A 20,423-nucleotide genomic window follows, 5' to 3' on the forward strand; every position below is an offset into this window, starting at 1 on the left:
TGTTTAATGGTTTCTCTCTCTGTATCTCTCTCTGTTTAATGGTTTCTCTCTCTCTGTATCTCTCTCTGTTTAATGGTTTCTCTCTCTGTATCTCTCTCTGTTTATATGGTTTCTCTCTCTGTATCTCTCTCTGTTTAATGGTTTCTCTCTCTGTATCTCTCTCTGTTTATATGGTTTCTCTCTCTGTATCTCTCTCTGTTTAATGGTTTCTCTCTCTGTATCTCTCTCTGTTTATATGGTTTCTCTCTCTGTATCTCTCTGTTTATTGGTTTCTCTCTCTGTTTCTCTCTGTTTATGTCACGTGTGCTCCTTCTCCAGCCTCGAGGTCACCAGGCTGCTCGTTATGTCGCACACCTGTCACCATCGTTAGGCGCATCAGCGCATAATGACAATCACCTGGACTCCATCACCTCCCTGATTACCTGCCCTATTTATGTCACTCCCCTTGGTTCCTTCCCCAGGCTTCATTGTTTCGGGTTCAGTTTCATGGCTGTGCGTTGTTCGTTTTTCTTGTTTTGTAATATGTTTTATTTAATGACGAAATCACTCGCATTCTGAAATTGCTTCCCGACTCTCAGCGCACATCGTTACAGTTTATCTGTTCCTGTCTTTCTCTCTGTTTCTCTCTTTCTCTCTGTTTCTCTCTCTCTGGATCTCTAAAACAAAATGTGTCGCTTGTCATTTTCCTCTTCTGTGATTACACTGAGGAATAGCGAGCTGAATGAAGAAGAATGTGTGTGTGTGTGTGTGTGTGTGTGTGTGTGTGTGTGTGTGTGTGTGTGTGTGTGTGTGTGTGTGTGCGCGCGTGTGCGTGTGTCTTTGCATTCACGTATGGAAGCTATTGAATGACAGGGATAATCTTTGACAAGATGAGCTACAAGAGGACAGTTATCAGGATAGATGGATTGGTGGACGACTCAGGGATTGATTAATTGTCCTACCTTCTTGTCAGACAGTCCAGACACAGTGTCTATGTACTGCTCCTGGATCATGAAGGCAGCCAGGTTGGCGGTGTAGGAGGCCAGGAAGATGACCGCGAAGAAGGCCCACACCAGCACCATGATCTTACTGGTGGTTCCTTTAGGGTTCTCGATGGGGACCGAGTTATTGAACACGATGCCCCAAAGCAACCACACTGACTTCCCTATGGTGAAGGTAGGACCTCCTGCCGCTGGGGAGGGGTTGGATGCAGGAGGAGAGAAAGGAGGAGGGGGGGTGTTTGGTTAATAAACTCATTGTATCATAACAATATCATTAGCAGATGTCTAATATACATCCATGTTATTGACGTGTGCAATGAAACATACGTCCATGATATTGATGTGTGTAATGAAACATACGTCCATGTTATTGATGTTTGTAATGAAACAGACGTCTATGTTATTGATGTGTGTAATGAAACATACGTCCATGTTATTGATGTGTGTAATGAAACATACGCCCATGTTATTGATGTGTAATGAAACATACGTCCATGTTATTGATGTTTGTAATGAAACATACGTCCATGTTATTGATGTTTGTAATGAAACATATGTCCATGTTATTGATGTGTGTAATGAAACATACGTCCATGTTATTGATGTGTAATGAAACATACGTCCATGTTATTGATGTGTAATCAAACATACGTCCATGTTATTGATGTTTGTAATGAAACATACGTCCATGTTATTGATGTGTGTAATGAAACATACGTCCATGTTATTGATGTTTGTAATGAAACATACGTTCATGTTATTGATGTGTGTAATGAAACATACGTCCATGTTATTGATGTGTAATGAAACATACGTCCAGGTTATTGATGTGTAATGAAACATATGTCCATGTTCCTATACTGCTGATGGCTGTATCATGCATTTCCAATTAGCTTGTTTGTACAGCCCCTTACTAGACCTAATATAATTTGGACCTTTTCATCTCTCTATCACGTTTCCATTCATAGGTTGTTCCCTATCCCATCACTCAACCCAGCAGCAGCACTCAACACAGCATCATTAGCGATCCTCTCAGCATTAGACTAGTCACTGAAGGGTTTGCCGTTAGCCTGCCTCTAGCTGTGTGTCGTGTTGGGTAGCCTCAGTGTTAGCCGTTAGCCTACCTCTAGCTGTGTGTCGTGTTGGGTAACACAGTGTTAGCCGTTAGCCTGCCTCTAGCTGTGTTGTGTTGGGTAACACAGTGTTAGCCATTAGCCTGCCTCTAGCTGTGTGTCATGTTGGGTAACACAGTGTTAGCCGTTAGCCCGCGTCTAGCTGTGTGTCGTGTTGGGTAACACAATGTTAGCCGTTAGCCTGCCTCTAGCTGTGTGTCGTGTTGGGTAACACAGTGTTAGCCACTAGCCTGCCTCTAGCTGTGTGTCGTGTTGGGTAGCACAGTGTTAGCCGTTAGCCTGCCTCTAGTTGTGTTGTGTTGGGTAACACAGTGTTATCTGCTAGTCTGCCTCTAGTTGTGTGTTGTGTAACATGGTGTTAGCCGTTAGCGTGCCTCTAGTTCTGTTGTGTAACACCGTGTTAGCTGCTAGTCTGCCTCTAGCTGTCTGTTGTGTTGTGTAACACAGTGTTAGCCACTAGCCTGCCTCTAGTTGTGTGTTGTGTTGTGTAACACAGTGTTAGCTGCTAGCCTGCTTCTAGCTGTCTGTTGTGTTGTGTAACACAGTGTTAGCTGCTAGCCTGCCTCTAGCTGTCTTGTCGTATTGGGGAACACAGACTCAGCCCATCCATCTTTGCCAGCTTGGAGAAGCCAAATCCATCTCCATCAGATTAGCCTAGCGACAAACACTAATTAAACCAGGAAGTGACCTTTCAGACCGCGAGACGAGAGCGGGCTCTGGCAGCTCGGCATGCTGGGATTGATTAGCCGTCTTTGTTGAGTGCAGTGCTATACCCCACTCTCCCAGGGACTCTCGGGGTCTGGCATTCTGTGTCAATACCTGCCTAAAACCACTTTAAAACTCTTGGCACCTAGCTTCTGTTTCTAGTATGTCAGAGTTTTTTGTGTAGTAGGACACAGCCGTTTCCCATACTAGTGTAGCCGATAAACAACTCTCACTTTCCTGTGTTTGTGTGAATAAGCAGTGTTTTTTTAATTATTATTATTATTATTTATTTTTAGGGAGTGGTTCAGCTTTAATAGTGCAGATAGATTGTGGCTTCTATCAATGTAATTGTCTGCATCATTTCCAATCCCCCATATATATTTTGTGTAAATACGTATATAAAATATGTTTTTAAAATATATTTTCCTTAATTATTTTCACCTAACCCTACCACCCCTCTCGTACACTTCCCTGTGTTCGGGTGAATAAGCAGGGTTAATGACCAGCTGAGTTTCAACCCAAGTCTCCTGTGTGAGCCCTTAGCGCTAAAGCCAGGGTAGCAGCAGGTGTGCCTCAACTCACCTTTAGCGCTGACCAAGCTGCGGTTGTAGCCGACAGGACTGAAGTACTCGAACACGAATACGGTCACAGCTACCACGGTCAGGCACATTACAAACATCATCACCCACACCGCTGGGCTATAGGGCTCTGGGAGAGAGGAGGAGATACAGTGAGGAGAGAGAGCGAGAGGGAGGGAGGGATCTTTCTTTTTAGGTCTTTTGGACTGGCCAATGATGGCTAATAATGTCTCCGGTATAGTATCTACAGAAGACTTAAAGAGTCATAGGATTGTTCATCCATTGCTTTGGTTGTCGTATAAGCTTGTCTACTGCCAGGCTCAAACAAAGCAATTATACATACTGAGCAGCTCCGGGAGAGAAAAGGCAGAGATAAAAATGACTAATTGTAACATGGGAAAATATCCGCCAACTTGTTTTCATTTTGATTTGGTTGTTTCAGGGTTTATGTATGATGTAGTGGTATCTGCAGGATAAATCAAAAGTTACCTAAAACGGAAAGCAGACCACTGAGACAGAACCCAGTAAAGTAGGCCAAACACAAACACACACACAAACACACACACACAAACACACACACATGCACTGAGCGTTGCCATGGGAGCTAGCTGTCATGCTGCTTCCGTGAGGAGAGGCATCATGGCCGGCACTCCAGGTAAATCACTAGACACAGATCTAGGATCAGACTATACTCCCAATATTATAATGTTAACTATTGGAGTACGAACACTAACCTTACCTCAGATCAAATTCTATTTACATTATATAAAGTCAATCAATCAATGAATCAATCCAACTATCTCACCGAGGAAGGCGGAGGGGGAGACAGTCCCATTGCTACGGGCAACCATGACGCTGATGCCGGTCTCGACGAAGGGCACGGAGAAGTCGATGATCTCAGAACGCTCCTCATTTATGGTGAGAGAACCTATGGCCATGTCTGCTTTCCTATAGAACACCTGGGAGAGAGGGAGGAGAGGGGGAGAAATCAGACGGGGGGAGGAAAAAAGAGTGGCAGGGTGATACATCTTTACATCATACAACTTAAAACATGATCTACTGTGCTTCATCCCTCTGTCAATGTAAGAATTGCACATTATAGCGTTTTCTTTCTCTTGCATTACCTCAACATGTATCAAACGGCTTTGAGCCTCTGGGCATGGGGATGCAGGCAGGGCTGTTGTCATGACGAACACCTGTTCAGGCGTATGCCTTTAGGATGCGACTGTGTTTGATGTGTCTTCAGCACCATATGAGCATGCATGTTTCACACACCATTAACCAAGATACAATCAACCATCAAAGAGATACTGTACACCTACCCAGTCTACCTCTGACCCCTGCCTCTGTCCTGGTCCCAACAAACACACAGCACAGATTTAGGTGTAGGAGCTCTAGAGCTGTTCACAGAGGAAGTTCATTTATCTTCCAATTGTTATCTTCCTGCCTGGGATTTCAACCAGCAACCTTCCAGCTATTGGTCCACCTCTCTAGCCTCTAGCCACCGCCTCTGTCCTGTAACGTCCTACATTAGTGGGAGAGTTTGGTGCTGGAGTTCCTCTCACCTCTCCGATCATGCCGTTCCAGATGCCACTGATCATCTTTCCATGTTTCCCGTTAGTGACCAGGTAGAGGTCGTAGGAGAACTTGATGGTGCGAGACAGCTTCTTCAGAATGTCGATGCAGAACCCCTTACAGCACAGCTTGGTGTAGGGCTCCGAGTGACCCACAAGACTGTAGGGAGAGGAGGAACACACACACACAGACACACGCACACACACACACACACACACACACACACACACACACACACACACACACACACACACACACACACACACACACACACACACTGAACAGAACGTATATGACGCACAGTAAGTTTTAGGAGGAAGAAGAGCAAATCCTAATTGACCTGATAGGTCCTCTAATTGACCTGATGAACAGCAGTAGCTCTGTGAGATCAATAAGCTAAACAGCATCAGAGCAGAGCAGGGGGGGGGTCTGTACTAATGACTGGGAATCAAGGACCTGGTCTGCAGACAGGAAAGACAACAGGAAATCGGTATCCCTGAGACACTCACACACACACACACACATGCACGCATGCACACACAAACACACTTAGTGCAGTCTGAGTGCCTGAGACAGAGTCTAAACACAGGGAATTATGGTGTTTGGTGAAACTCTGACACACACACACACAGAGCGGTGATGATCTGTCACCTCCAGCCTCCCCTCGACCCCACTGTCTAATGATGTGTAGGTAGAGGGGGAGGACAGAGAGAGAGAGAGAGAGAGAGAGAGAGAGAGAGAGAGAGAGAGAGAGGGATGAAGAGAGAGAAGGATGGTTGTTGTTAAACCTAGAGTAAACAGTTCTGTCCTTGTCTCCTTCGTCTCACCTTCGTCTCACTAGCTGCCTTGGCTAAACGCTGTAGGTTAAGAGCAATGAGTCAGGGTGTGTGTGTGTGTGTGCGTGTGTGCGTGCATGGGTGCGTGCTTGCGTGTGTGCGTGTGTGTGGACGAGTTTAACTATACTTGTGGGGACTTCGAAATGGCAAAAAAACAAATATTTGACCAACTTTGACCACAAGGTCAAATGCTATTTCTAGGGATTTAGGGTTAAGGTTAGAATTAGGTTTAGGGTTAGGAGCTAGGGTAAGGTTTAGGGTTAGGATTAAGGTTAGGTTTTTGGGTTAAGATTAGGGTTAGGGTTAAGTTTAGGGTACGGGTACGGGTTAGGGTTAGGTTTAGGGTTAGGGCTTAGGAGCTAGGGTTAGTTTTAGGGTTAGGAGCTATGGTTAGGGGTTAAGGAAAATAGGATTTTGAATGGAACTGAATGTCCCCACAAGGTTAGCTGCACAAGACTGTGTGTGTGTGTGTGTGTGTGTGTGTGTGTGTGTGTGTGTGTGTGTGTGTGTGTGTGTGTGTGTGTGTGTGTGTGTGTGTGTGTGTGTGTGTGTGTGTGTGTGTGTGTGTGAGACAATTATTAAACTGCTTTCTCTATCTCCCCCACATCTACACACACACACACACACACATACCCCTGACGGTTAGCGATGGCTCCGTTCTTCCCTGAAACAACAGAAGTATAAAACAATGTGCCCAGAGGAAGGAAGAGAGAAATCTAGAGCTGCAAGTGAGGGAGAGAAAGTAATGGGGAAGGAATCTTGAAAATGAATGTTTCAGTGAGGAGTTTGCCAGTGGTGTGCCCACTAATACCTATTCTGGCCTTAACTATGTCTGCTGTGCTGCACTTGAACTTAGTGCCATTACAATACAACTCTCATGAACTCTGTGCATCCAGGTAGCCACTACATTACAGTAAGATATCCACACATAGACAAGTTAGGATTCCACCCAGACAAAGCATCATACACCATGTAGAATCACACAGCAGCACTCTTACTGCTAACCTATAGTCAGTCCTGATAGTGCCTTATAACTGTGCCTTATCCTACCCTCACTTAATGGAGTTCAGTTATCTTGCCAATGAGAGCAGCCAGTCCCCCAAAAAATAGGAGTATTAGTGTTTAAAAAACCTTTCAATTACACCAAACATCTGCTACGGAGAATAGCTGTGTCACCAACATACAGTATGATTAACTGGTTAACCTCCTCTAATTTGCATTCATTAACTCTCCTTTCTCCTTATCTTGCTCACGCTCTCTTTCTCTCTCTCTCTTTCTCTCTCTCACGCTCTCTCTCTGTTTTTCCCTAGTAGCCCAGGAGTGTTGATTGCAACCCAAGCATGGTGGGGAGAGAGAGAAAGAAAGACAGAGAGAGAGAGAGAGAGAGAGAGAGGAGGGAAAGAGAGAGAGAGAGAGAGAGAGAGAGAGGAGGGAAAGAGAGAGAGAGGGGAGGGAAAGAGAGAGAGAGAGAGGGAGGGAAAGAGAGAGAGAGACGGAGAGAGGAGGGAAAGAGAGATAGAGAGAGAGGAGGGAAAGAGAGAGAGAGAGAGAGAGAGAGAGGAGGGAAAGAGAGAGAGGGTTGTGTTGTTTCTATCCTACCATGATAGATGTGCCAGCGTTGGCAGATAAATCTTCTTTACGGCCAATCAATGTGCCATCGCACTCAACCACTCTCCCCACACATCTCTCCACCATTAATATGCCACACTGACACACACACACGCGCGCGTGCGCACGCACACAAACACACTTCCATTAATATGCCAGCGGTGTTATGCCGTGTAGGGATTCAAGTCTTGCACACACAAACACACACACACAGTGGATCCATAATTGATGTGTGACTCATGTGAATGTCAAAGGGACGTACAGCAGGTATATTATAGGTATGTAAAAGGTGTGTCATGGTTGTATTGTGGTTGCCTTGTGGTTGTATTGTGGTTGCCTTGTGGTTGTCTTGTGGTTGCCTCTGTGGTTGCCTTGTGGTTGTACTGTGGTTGTACTGTGGTTGTCTTGTGGTTGTACTGTGGTTGTCTTGTGGTTGTACTGTGGTTGTACTGTGGTTGTACTGTGGTTGTCTTGTGGTTGTACTGTGGTTGTCTTGTGGTTGTACTGTGGTTGTCTTGTGGTTGTACTGTGGTTGTCTTGTGGTTGTCTCCTGCTAGTAATCTGTCTCAGGTGTTTTTATGCACTTGGTTTGACACCACTTTAGGGATCACACAACTGCTGTGTGCTCTGACAACAGCTTAACAGTGTGTGTGTGTGTGTGTGTGTGTGTGTGTGTGTGTGTGTGTGTGTGTGTGTGTGTGTGTGTGTGTGTGTGTGTGTGTGTGTGTGTGTGTGTGTGTGTGTGTGTGTGTGTGTAAATGTATAAATGTGTCCTGGTCTCAAAATGTACCTTCCAGTTTGTCCAGGCTGTTGTGTGAGCATAAATCTGCAATTTGCATGTTGTTTTGTGTGTGAGTGAGTGAGTGCGTGTATACCTCTCAGTGCGGTTGGATTGGCGTCGGCAGGGCACAGTGTTGCGTACACAGGTGCCCGTGTCGGGGTCCACGTTCTCTACAATGACAAAGGGCCTCTCCTCCAGAGTGGCTACCGTCAAGTGGCGATCATCTGATACCGGCTCGAGGAAACTGCCATATCGAGGCCACACCGGATAACGCACCTGGAGGATACCCCGCTCTAATGTCCCCACCTGGGGGGAGTGGAGGGGGGGGTAGCGAGAGAGAGAGAGAGGTTGAGGGAGAGAGAGAGAGAGGGAGAGAGAGGTTGAAAGAGAGGTTGAGGGAGAGAGGTAGAGGAAGATGGAGAGAGAGGGAGAGGTTGAGGGAGAGAGGTAGAGGAAGATAGGAAGAGGTTGAGAGAGAGTTGAACCAAAACCACGCCCATCATTGTCATATTTCCCAGCATGCTCTACTACAGGTTTGTTTTAAGAATTGTTTGTTTCAGTATCTATGTTTTTGCATGTACATTGATTGATTAATTCATGTTATTCTTCTCAAATATAAACAACATACATTTTCTAAACTAATCCAACATAGTACATGGATTTTTTGCAACCGTTACTGAAATGGTTGTTCCAGTTTAATAGATATCGGAGTGCTCAATCCAAATGTCAATTAGAATTACACATCACTTTACAAACTAATATAATGTATGTTGGGTTGTACAAATTACTCTAACATTACTTAATTTAACCATCAACTGGGTTTTTATTCGCTTTAATTCTGGTTTGACAGAGCTGCTAGGTCTTTCTATGTAATCCATGTTATTTTCACCAGGTGGGGGTTTTATGTCTTTATTTTGGCCACCATTCAGAGAAAAAGTCATTACTGTTGATCATGTTATATTTTCTTTTAATGTTATTGCACATTACATATTCTAATAAAAAAATATGAACTTCATTTTTGACATCAATTAGGGCTGTGGTGGTCACAAAGTTAACATAAACACATTTAGCCTCTGCTGGATTCCATTTTAAAAACTCTAATAAATCCATGTAATATAGCCTACACCTTCACAATACATCCATTATTTATTTTAGATATGTGTAAAGAAGCATGACATGAAGAAAATGTCTATTTCAGAAGAACAGAATAGCATACTCTGATACGTCCTTATGTTAGGTCCTGATCTGGCTATGCCAAACGGCTGTGGGCTTCACTAGTTCATTTACCACACAAGATTTGGTTAGAATTCCGTGGCATTATTTTATAGTATGAAGAATACAATTAAACACAGCTGAATAAAATATAAATATTGGCTGCAAATGATTTGAGGGTGGGCACATGTGGCTATTCTGTGTTGAGCTGTTAACAAAGAAATAGGTTTCCTATATGCTTCATTTGGAGTTATGAATGTAACTTTAGTTGTTCTACAAACGTTGGGCTATGTTTTGATTTTTAATACATTGTAAGGCTGCATGATGAAAGACATGATGATTTGAAAAAGGTTGCATGAAAGGCATGAGCTCTGCTTTGTTTTTTGCTCTGGCTAAACACACTCCAATAGTCTCTCATTCACAATTTCACAGGCACTTGATAATGCCTCGAATTTCACGTTGGCATCCCCTTTGTGGTGGTAATGCACTCTAAAAAATCCATGCCTTTCGCGGCCTGGAGTGCTGCGTTGTGCCCTTCTCCCTGAGTGTGCTGCGCAATAGGAAGCGCCTCTCACTCACATGGCTCTCTGTAACGTGATCTGATCTTTCTCACAGGCTACAAATGAAGACAGACACATCAGGGACTCAACTGCGCGCGTCCATATCCAATTCTGAGGCGCATATTGGAAGAACGGTCCACATTTACTTTTCGTCAGCCAACAAGATGAGTAGGACAAATGAACATCAAAAGCACTAGCCTATTTCAATCTACTATCCCCCATAGTACAAAAGTCGAACCTGTTCTATTCTGTATGAGAAATAAATATTCCAAACATAGTCTGGGACAGTTGTGGGATGGGATAGATCCCAAATTAATACAACTACTAACATGAAAAAAACGTTTATGCAATGTGGCTGACACAAAAAGATAAGAATGTTTTGCTTAAAATGTTTGATAAACTGTAAGGCTATTTCTTCACATTAAAAGCATAGCAATGTGCACATGGTAGCAGGCTATAAGCGCAAATGTTCCATTAGCGGAAAACACAATTTCCATATATTGTAAAGGTGCATTTTTATGGTGAAAATTATCTTCCCCAAACTTGAAACTTACGCACTGCTTATACAGTTGAAGTCGGAAGTTTACATTCACTTAGGTTGGAGTCATTAAAATGTGTTTTTCAACCACTCCACAAATTTCTTGTTATCAAGCTATAGTTTTTGCAATAAGATAGTAACTAGGGCTGTTGGTCATGAGTCAGGAAGGCAGTCAAATTCCACGTGACCGTTTAGTCATGATAATTAGGCATCTCCAAGTTCTGCTGCTGCTGATGGTCATTAGTAGCCTACCAAACATGCTAACTGCCTGGTACTCAGCACTCTATTGTCCATCTAATCACTCTGACATCAATGCAAATGTATTTGAAAATCTAATCAAACACTTAATGAGAGCCCATGAGCTCATGTGGCGCAACATTTCTATAGGCTGTGCAATTGAGGAGAACACAGAGTGATGGCCACTAATATAAAGAGGAGGATCCCTTCAGCTTTCTATAGGCTAGGCCTATGAAATGTACACTGCTCAAAAAAATAAAGGGAACACTTAAACAACACAATGTAACTCCAAGTCAATCACACTTCTGTGAAATCAAACTGTCCACTTAGGAAGCAACACTGATTGACAATACATTTCACATGCTGTTGTGCAAATGGAATAGACAACAGGTGGAAATTATAGGCAATTAGCAAGACACCCCCAATAAAGGAGTGGTTCTGCAGGTGGTGACCATTTTTACATCTTACATTTACGTCATTTAGCAGATGCTCTTACCCAGAGCGACTTAAGAATTGGTGGATTCACCTTATGATATCCAGTGGAACAACCACTTACAATAGTACATCTATATCTTTTTGGGGGGGGTAGAAGGATTGCTTTATCCTATCCCAGGTATTCCTTAAAGAGATGGGTTTCAGGTGTCTACGGAAGGTGGTGATTGACTCCGCTGTCCTGGCGTCGTGAGGGAGCTTGTTCCACCATTGGGGTGCCAGAGCAGCGAACAGTTTTGACTGGGCTGAGCGGGAAATGTGCTTCCGCAGAGGTAGGGGGGCCAGCAGGCCAGAGGTGGATGAACGCAGTGCCCTTGTTTGGGTGTAGGGACTGATCAGAGCCTGAAGGTACGGAGGTGACTTAGTAAAACATTAGATGGGATGATGGTTCCCCTGACTTAGTAAAACATTAGATGGGATGATGGTTCCCCTGACTTAGTAAAACATTAGATGGGATGATGGTTCCCCGACTTAGTAAAACATTAGCTAGGATGATGGTTCCCCCTGACTTAGTAAAAACATTAGCGTGTAGTGCTGTCAGTGTATCAAAAAGAGAGGGTATGAAATGGACATGTCAATCCACAAACACATATACACTGAGTAAACCAAACATTAGGAACACCTTCATAATATTGAGTTGCACCCCTCCACACCCCCACCTCAGAACAGCCTCAATTCGTCGAAAATGGACTCTACAAGGTGTCGAAAGCATTCCACAGGGATGCTGGCCCATGTTGACTCCAATGCTTCCCACAGTTGTGTCAAGTTGGCAGGATGTCCTTTGGGTGGTGGACCATTCTTGAAACACACGGGAAACTGTTGAGCGTGAAAAACCCAGCAGCGGCACCTACTAAAATACCTCATTCAAAGGCACTTAAATATTTTGTCTTGGCCATTCACCCTCTGTATGGCACACATACGCAATCCATGTCTCAATTGTCTCAAGGCTTAAAAATTCTTCTTTAACCTGTCTCCTCCCCTATATTTACACTGATTGAAGTGGATTTAACAAGTGACATCAATAAGGGATCATAGCTATCACCTGGAGTCACCTGGTCATTCTGTCATGGAAAGAGCAGGTGTTCTTAATGTTTTGTCCACTCAGTGTATGAGTGCCCACTGCCACGTTCTCTCTGACGAATGAGCTAGATGACACGGTGCGGTGAATGACTGTGGGAACTCCGGAGCATTGCCAGACTTTGTGTTCTGTCTGCACAGTCACGAAACACACGCACACAAACACACCTGCCAGCCAGTGACAGTGATAAAGTAGTCTTGCTGTGGCAGGGCAGGAATAAATGAGTTCAACAGTAGCAGTGAGATTACTCTTTGTAGACCTACACCCTCTCTGGCTACCCTTGGGAGACAGGTGTGTGTGTGTGCGTGCGTGTGCGTACCCTTGGGAGAAGGGCGGGACACCGCCATGGGAGATAACAGTACACCACATCATCAGCAACACTGGTAGTTAGTAATTAACCGGATGAAACAATGTATTGATTACATTCATGTATGCAAGTTATTCTGAGGCAGGGCATGCAATATGGCAGTGCTGGGTTGGTTGTTTCATGGTCCACACACACACACACACACTCACTCAGTACCTTGTCCCACTGTCTGTCTCTGTTCAGAGCGATGATGACCATGGAAGGGTTTGTCAGGTAACCATCACTATTAAACGACAGGTCCTTACGCTCCCATGTCACGTTCAGCATGTGTCTAGAACACACACACACACACACGTTCAGTATGTCTACTGCTACGACAAACACAGACACTCAAACACAGAGCGAGGGGGTGTGACCTCGCACTCACCTGAACAGTGTGTTGTTGTTAATGTGTGTAACTGGTGTGTTGCAGTCGCTGTGTCCCTCGGGAACGAACCCCTGATGCCTCTTGAAACTCTCCGCCCCTTTGGCCACTATGGCCACTCCCTCTCTGACCCGCTGCCTCAGGCTCTTCCTCCATTGGTCGGTGATGACGCCAATCACTCCTATGGGGAAGCTGCTAGGTGAAGGGCTCTCTGTGTTGCCCAACGCGAGGGAGGGGAGGATCCAGATGTAGCCAGGCCCCAATAGACCCACCTCCCCTGCTACCTGGAACAGGTACTGGGCCTCCTCATGGGAGCAGTAGGCTACGAGTACCTGGGAATCAATCTAGAGGGAGAGACAGATATGGGAGTCTAGCCAGTATCTAACATTAACCTCTGACATCTAAGCCTGTGGAACAGTTATATCACAACCCTTAACCCTTGCCCTATCGAGTGCAGTCTATTCATGTCAAGGGAAGCCAGGCTTCCCTAAAAAAATAAACAAAGAAAAATAATACAAAATATATATTCAATCATTTATCTTTCGTCTCTCTGTGTTTCATAATTGTCCTTCAATTCGCAAGAGGCTGAATAAATCTCACCGGAAAAAGCATCGAAGCGAGCGAAACAGCTCCTCTGTCTCTGTACGTGTAGCCCATCTATCTGATGCTGTCTGGTCAAAAAGAGTATGATATTGTTGCCACCGGTAGCATTGAACGCAAGGGAAGCCAGCGAGCATTTGGCCTCCCTTCATGAAGCAATATGAAGTAATAGCCAGTCAGTGTTAAGCTAAACTTAGTGAGCTCAACTGTGATTGGTCCTGGCGCAAAAAAAAGGGAAGCCAGGCTTCACACCAATGGCATCACATCAAAAGCCAAATGTCATTGACAGAAAAAACTGGAATTGTTACACCTCGTTGTGTTGTTGTCCTCATGTGGCTAGCTAGCTGGATAAAATTGTCCCTTTCCTAAATTAGCCATGGATAGAGATAGGGATTTGGACTTGCCATTTTACTTAATATCTCCGTACTGGCCAACAATTATAACAGCGATTCTAATCCAATCATTAATTCATATATTGTGTCCCTGGCCGGAGAGGATGGAAGTTCAATATGTAGCTAGATGTAGAAGGCTAATGTTAACTAGCTAACGTTGCCCATGAATGGAAGTTAGTCTAGAGAGCAAGCATTTTAGCCAGGTAGCCTAGGACAACAAAAACTTAAAGCCTGTACTGTATGACAGAGTCATAGAATGTTTCGGCAACATGAAAGAGAGGAGGATGGTATCTCTACAAGCAGGGTGAGTCAACATGTTTTTTCTACTTGCAAGCACGCCCGCCCACACACACACACACACACACACACACAAATCAGTACCATGGACAGCCACATCAAATTTAGCTTACGTTGATTAGACTAAATAGATTTTGGTATCTTTGGTATGTGTAGTTGAAATGGTGCTGGAATAGTGGAGGCAGCTCCTGTTTCCTTTGCGACTTGCGGTAACTCTCTCTGGTTCCAAATCAATGGTTGTTAAGTAGTGTGAAAATGTTGGAAGCATTAACTTGCTTGACCATGCTGTAGGTCATGTAAATTTGTTACATACAATATGCTTTGTGGACTTCACCGGACAGAGGTTAATCAAAGGTGTGGTTGAATTTATTCTGCCACTGTGTCTTCTTATTGTCTCGGCCTTAGGCCAATATATCACGGTAGCAAGGCATATGAACTAAAAGGTTATAGAGCAAACACAAAACGCATACTACAAAATAGGTTAATTGTAACTCCGACCCTGTGTACCAGACCTCTTCATAAGCACACCTCGAAGTTCGTTCTCTCTCTCTCTCTCTCTCTCTCTCGCTCTCTCTCGCTCTCTCTCGCTCTCTCTCGCTCTCTCTCGCTCTCTCTCTCAATAGGTTGGACATGTCTTTGTCCTACCTGCTGTAACATGCGTTTGGCGCGGACGTCGCTGGTCCCGATAGACATCTCCAGAGACAGGATATCCTGCAGCCTCCACAGGAAGTAGGAAGTGTCCGTGTAGGAGCGGACGTAGTCCACAAATGTCTCGTATCCCGGCAACATGCTTGTGATGACTACAAAGTCTCCCCAGTCATACTCCTCCATCAACTACAATATAGACATTATATTACATATAAATATAAAATGATATATCTACATTACATTTTAGTCCACAGCTTTGCTGAATATTTGATTCTGATTGGCGGAAGGGGGTTCTCTAATTGAACATTACATTTAGATGTAATATTCTATTCCTGTACCTTGAACATGCAGACAATCTGCTGTTCCAGTGATGCACCCATCTGGAGGAACGTGGAACCCTCAGCCTGGAACAAGAGGGGGGGGCGTGAACACGAGAGAGAATAGGTTGGCAATAATACTGTGCAGTATTCATGTGAGCACACTCACACACACACACCCAAACACACCAGAGGCACAAACCCAGACGCACACTCTCCTTCTCCTTGACCTCTCTGGTAGACATACTCCACACCCAGAGGAGGTAAATAACGTGTGTTCCATCCTATTGCTGTTACAACAAACACACACACAGACACACACACACACACACACACACACACACACACACACACACACACACACACACACACACACACACACACACACACACACACACACACACACACACACACCAGGCTGTGAGGGCTGAGTCTATCTCTGTGATTTATTTCAAAGCATTAAACATCATCATCACAGCAGTCATTCTGTAAACTGCTACAGTTCTGTACTTACTACACCTTTAATGATCAGTCTTTATGAGCTGTCATAAAACCTACATAACGAATCCATGAAAATGACATAGTAGGCAGGCAGCTAGGAGGCAAAGTTAAAGTGCAGAAATGGAGGTTAAATTTATCAAATAATTGCATTTAAAAATAAATAAAGGTGTGAGGTTAGGATGAGGTTCCTAAAATTCAAATAGCTAAATGATCCATAGTATCTTAAAACAATTCCGTATGTCATTTTATAATCCCCTGCCCACAGGGATTTGGTATTGCAATTATTTTAATCCAAAAACTAAGTGTGGCAACACATTCTTTTCTCCAATGTATTTTTAAAAATTTTGAATTATTCAAGAAAAGTGCAAGGGAAAAATGTCATTGGCCGCAACTGTATGAGTTAAATTGGTACAGCATTCTCATTAACGGTGATGCAACAAATATAGCCTCTTACAAGGCATGCCTCAAAATATGTTAATGAGCCAAAAACAACAACACCATGCACCCACTAGTGGTCAAAAGTTTTTTGGTGCTCAGAAAATACGGTACGGTACTGTATTCTGTTGGGTGGAATTACAGTACCAATCGGAATATAGCCGTTCTTTCACTGCCCACAACATTTTCCCACAATGCACCATAATTTATAGTATGCGGCAGTAAAACATTTCACATTACAGTTTTCTGTTACAGTGTAGACATGCTCGCTCCTCCCCCATACACACATACTGTATATAATACCCCAAGCACCCCGCTTCTCACACACATACATAAATAAAAACACACATGGTCACCTACCCAAAACCCTCTCTTACGTACACACGGACGGACGGACGGACGCACGCACGCACGCACGCATATAACAGGAATATGACCTATGGATCATCCACGACCAGATGTTTAGTGAAAGCACATTCTTTCAGCCTTTTCAGGGAGGGGTTAGAGAGCAGAATATAAAAAGGGGGAGGAGCTCAATCTACATGAAGTGATTACATACATGATTTTGTTCTGTACATGTATACAGAAGCAGTGTCACGACTTCCGCCGAAGTTGGTCCCTCTCCTTGTTCGGACGGCATTCGGCGGTCGACGTCACCGACCTTCTAGCCATCGCCGATCCACTTTTCATTTTCCATTGGTTTTGTCTTGTCTTCCATCACACATCACACCTGGTTCCAATTCCATCAATTACATGTTGTGTATTTAACCCTCTGTTCCCCTCCCCCCATGTCCTTGTCCGTAATTGTTTCTTGTAGTGCTTGTGCACGGTATGCTGGTATTTACCGGGTTTTGTTTGACCCATTTTATTTATTGTTCTGTTGACGGTGGTTTATGTTTATTAAACAACACAGTTGTAAATCAGTTTTCGCTCTCCTGCGCCTGACTTCTCTGCCGTCAGCACACACCACATTACAAGCAGAGATGCATATACCAGACTTTACTGACATCCGTGGAGGCTTACAGAGGAGGAAGGGGAGGAACATCCTCTTCAGGGAATTTCATAAAAATAACATTTGTGAAACTTTAAAAAAGTTATCATTTTTAGATAAAACTATACTAAATATAATCACGTCACCAAATAATTGATTAAAACACAATATTTTGCAAAGAAGGTCTACAGTAGCCTCAACAGCCCTCTGTAGGGTAGCACCATGGTGTAGCCGGAGGACGGCTAGCTTCCATCCTCTTCTGGGTACATTGACTTTAATAAAAAACTTAGGTGGCTCATGGTTCTTCCATCACCCCCTTCCATAGACTTACACAGTAATTATGACAACTTCCGGAGAACATCCTCCAACCTATCAGAGCTCTTTCAGCATGAACTGACATGATGTCCACCCAATCAAAGGATCAGATAATTAATCTAGTACTGAAAGCGTAAACTACAGCTAGCTAGCACTGCAGTGCATAACATGTGGTGAGTAGTTGACTCACAGAGAGAGAAAGAAAATAGTTTAACAGTTTTGAACAAATTAATTTCTTCCTAATAGAAGGAAAAGAAAGAGAGAAATAGAGAGAGAGAGAGAGAGATGGTAATTTTTTCAGTTTTACTTACTTAGCTAGCATATGCAGCTAGCTAGTTTAGCCTACTGGAACACCCTGCTTAAACAGAGGGATGCTATGTTAGCTAGCTGGCTATGACTATCCAACACAACACTGGAACTCTTCCAGGTCAAGGTAAGCTTTTGGTTTTACTAATTTATTGCCACCGAGGCCCGCCGGTGTAACTGCTTACTGACTGTACACTGTAATGTTACTGCTGATTGTAGCAGGTTTACTAACGCATTAGTTCTATTAGCTATGTTGACTAGGACGTTACTGTAGATAATATGTGGACAATGAGGTAGGCTGTGTGTAGTGGTTATGACATGGTTTAGCTTGGAAAGGTTTTTTCGCCTGGTCCCATACAGCTGATGTGTTGTTCATTGAAGTCCACAAACGAAGGGAAAAGGTGAGAGGAGGAGAGTGCATAACGTAGATGTGAGAAGGAATAACGTGGCTGCTATGAAACTGTGATCTGCGTTTACACGTGATCAGGGGTGTATTCATTCCGCCGATACTGTTGAAAAATTTTTCTTAAACAGAAGCAAACGGAACAAAACAGAGAAAAAGTACCTGAATTTGTCCAATAGAAACTCTTGTTTGCAACTGTTGGACTAATGATTACACCCTAGATAAGCTAGATGCAGGCAAGAGTGTGTAAGCCGGTGTTGAATGTGTCAATGTCTGTTCATGTGTCACGGTCTGTCACATCAAATCTGTCTTTCTACCTGTGTGCACCTATATTGTAAACTTTCATTCATAGGCTAGGTTGTAGCAACCTCATGATGGGTATAGGGACAATTTGAGTATAATGTAGTAGCCTAAACCTATCAACGTTACATTGAACTGGGTGAATAGAATATGAATGACAATCATCCAATATGCTGTAATAGAAATAAGGCCATGTTCATGAAAAAAAATCATCCTCCCTTATCTGAAACGGCACTGAACGCTACTGACTGACATAACTGACCTGACCCACCAGCACAGTACAATATCTGTCACCATGACCTATACTAACATCTGATCTAAGATCAGAATAACCATACATAGTACATCCATTTAGAGTCATCAAAATGCAACATTGTTATAAATGTAAAACAGGGCTGTCATTGATGGACTGTCAAAGTCCATGAGGAGAATAGGCAACGGCCTCCTTTTCCAGCTAGTCTCTAGACAATTCCTTGACAGCTAGTGGGATTCTGAGTGTGTGTTCTACTAAGCTAACTTATGGAATTGTTTTAGGATGGTCATGGATCATTTAGCTATTTAATTTTGAATTTTAGGACCACAAATAAAAAAATTACAAATATTTGATGAAATATAACATTTGGCCTTTACTACTATAGCCCATAGAAACACATCGAAGAGCGCATTCATAAATTGCAAAAAAGACAGTAAAAAAATAAATCATAGGGAATAAGGTTTTGAAGTGTCTGTTCTATATCTAGGAGATATAAGAAAGCTCAGGAAATATTTTTGGACACATATTTAACCCCTTATTTTTGTTGGCATAAAACTACCTCCATACTTCCATTCAGAGGAGACCTGTGGGGTTTGTGGGGGTCGTAGAGCGAAACGGAGAACACCATCATGTTCATGAGAGTCTCATTTTTCCATGGCGTGGTCATTAGTTTGTAGGCCATTCGGACGCTACAGACAATTTTCATGAGAAGACCAATTTTCAGGATGTCTCATGGTCTGACAAACACTGCAGTAGCTCAGCCACCTTCCACCGCAGATGTGGAAGGCCAACATAGGCGGATGTGGTGGATTGAGATGTATCCAATCCAAAACAGCTATCTCTAGCTTAAATTGACGGATATTGATGGGGATTTTTTTATTATGTTACTTAGATTGATGCAGGGGTGCATAAATAGACTCTTAAGGATTAAGACATTAGAGAGTGCCCACAATTTAAAGGCCGTACAATTAACATTCTGCGTAATGGCACAGCATTTCATAAACTTTACCGTGGGAAAGTTGATATGATGATATGCTTCAGTTTGCTGCCATATTGCAGTTTGCTTTTCACATTTATATTTACATTTCCCTAATCCAAATGGATTACTCATTTACCTAGCTCTTATCGATAGCGCTTATCAAGTTGTAAATTACAGTGCATGGAGAATGGAGAATGGTGTTGCTTTTTCCACTTGGAACCAGTAAGTTTGCTAGACCTTATTCATGGTTTCGTCATGTGAAAAGGTGGTTGAATTATTAGGGAATTAAGTCAAGGTCAGAATGCGGCATATCTGTAGACACACCTCCACCACACCTTCATTTATTCAATCTCCACCCCAAACAAATAGCAGGTGAAAAGCATGATATTCTCAAGCTTAAATTCAAGGTCAGAATATATATAGAGAAAAAAGTACATAAAAAGGGAATTACATTCTATTTACGCACGCTTAACTTGGGTCTGAATCGTCCCATAAACTGTGAAATGGAGAGTTAAAAATAAAGAGAAGGGACAGCCAGAAGAGTAGTCTAATATTTTGGGGAAATGTTTGTGTGATAATTGTGAGGCGCTATACTACCATAATATTAACTCCAGCAGAAGTAAGCATTTCTTCCAGTACAAT

At 43.3% G+C, this 20,423-nt stretch overlaps 1 protein-coding gene across 1 annotated transcript in view; it reads right to left on the reverse strand.

The window, feature by feature from the left end:
• LOC106590946 (glutamate receptor ionotropic, NMDA 2C) overlaps positions 1 to 20,423 on the reverse strand; it is a 44,070-nt gene that overhangs the window by 7,586 nt on the left and 16,061 nt on the right. The window contains exons 4-12 of the mRNA XM_045701905.1: positions 15,320 to 15,385; positions 14,979 to 15,167; positions 13,048 to 13,388; positions 12,837 to 12,951; positions 8,291 to 8,502; positions 4,962 to 5,130; positions 4,202 to 4,355; positions 3,401 to 3,526; positions 942 to 1,171 (exon numbers count right to left, since the gene is read on the reverse strand). Of these exons, the coding sequence (XP_045557861.1) occupies positions 942 to 1,171; positions 3,401 to 3,526; positions 4,202 to 4,355; positions 4,962 to 5,130; positions 8,291 to 8,502; positions 12,837 to 12,951; positions 13,048 to 13,388; positions 14,979 to 15,167; positions 15,320 to 15,385 (1,602 nt within the window). The remainder of the gene's footprint in view (positions 1 to 941; positions 1,172 to 3,400; positions 3,527 to 4,201; positions 4,356 to 4,961; positions 5,131 to 8,290; positions 8,503 to 12,836; positions 12,952 to 13,047; positions 13,389 to 14,978; positions 15,168 to 15,319; positions 15,386 to 20,423) is intronic.

Source organism: Salmo salar, chromosome ssa19 (assembly GCF_905237065.1).
Source record: "Salmo salar chromosome ssa19, Ssal_v3.1, whole genome shotgun sequence".
Classification (NCBI taxonomy): domain Eukaryota; kingdom Metazoa; phylum Chordata; class Actinopteri; order Salmoniformes; family Salmonidae; genus Salmo; species Salmo salar.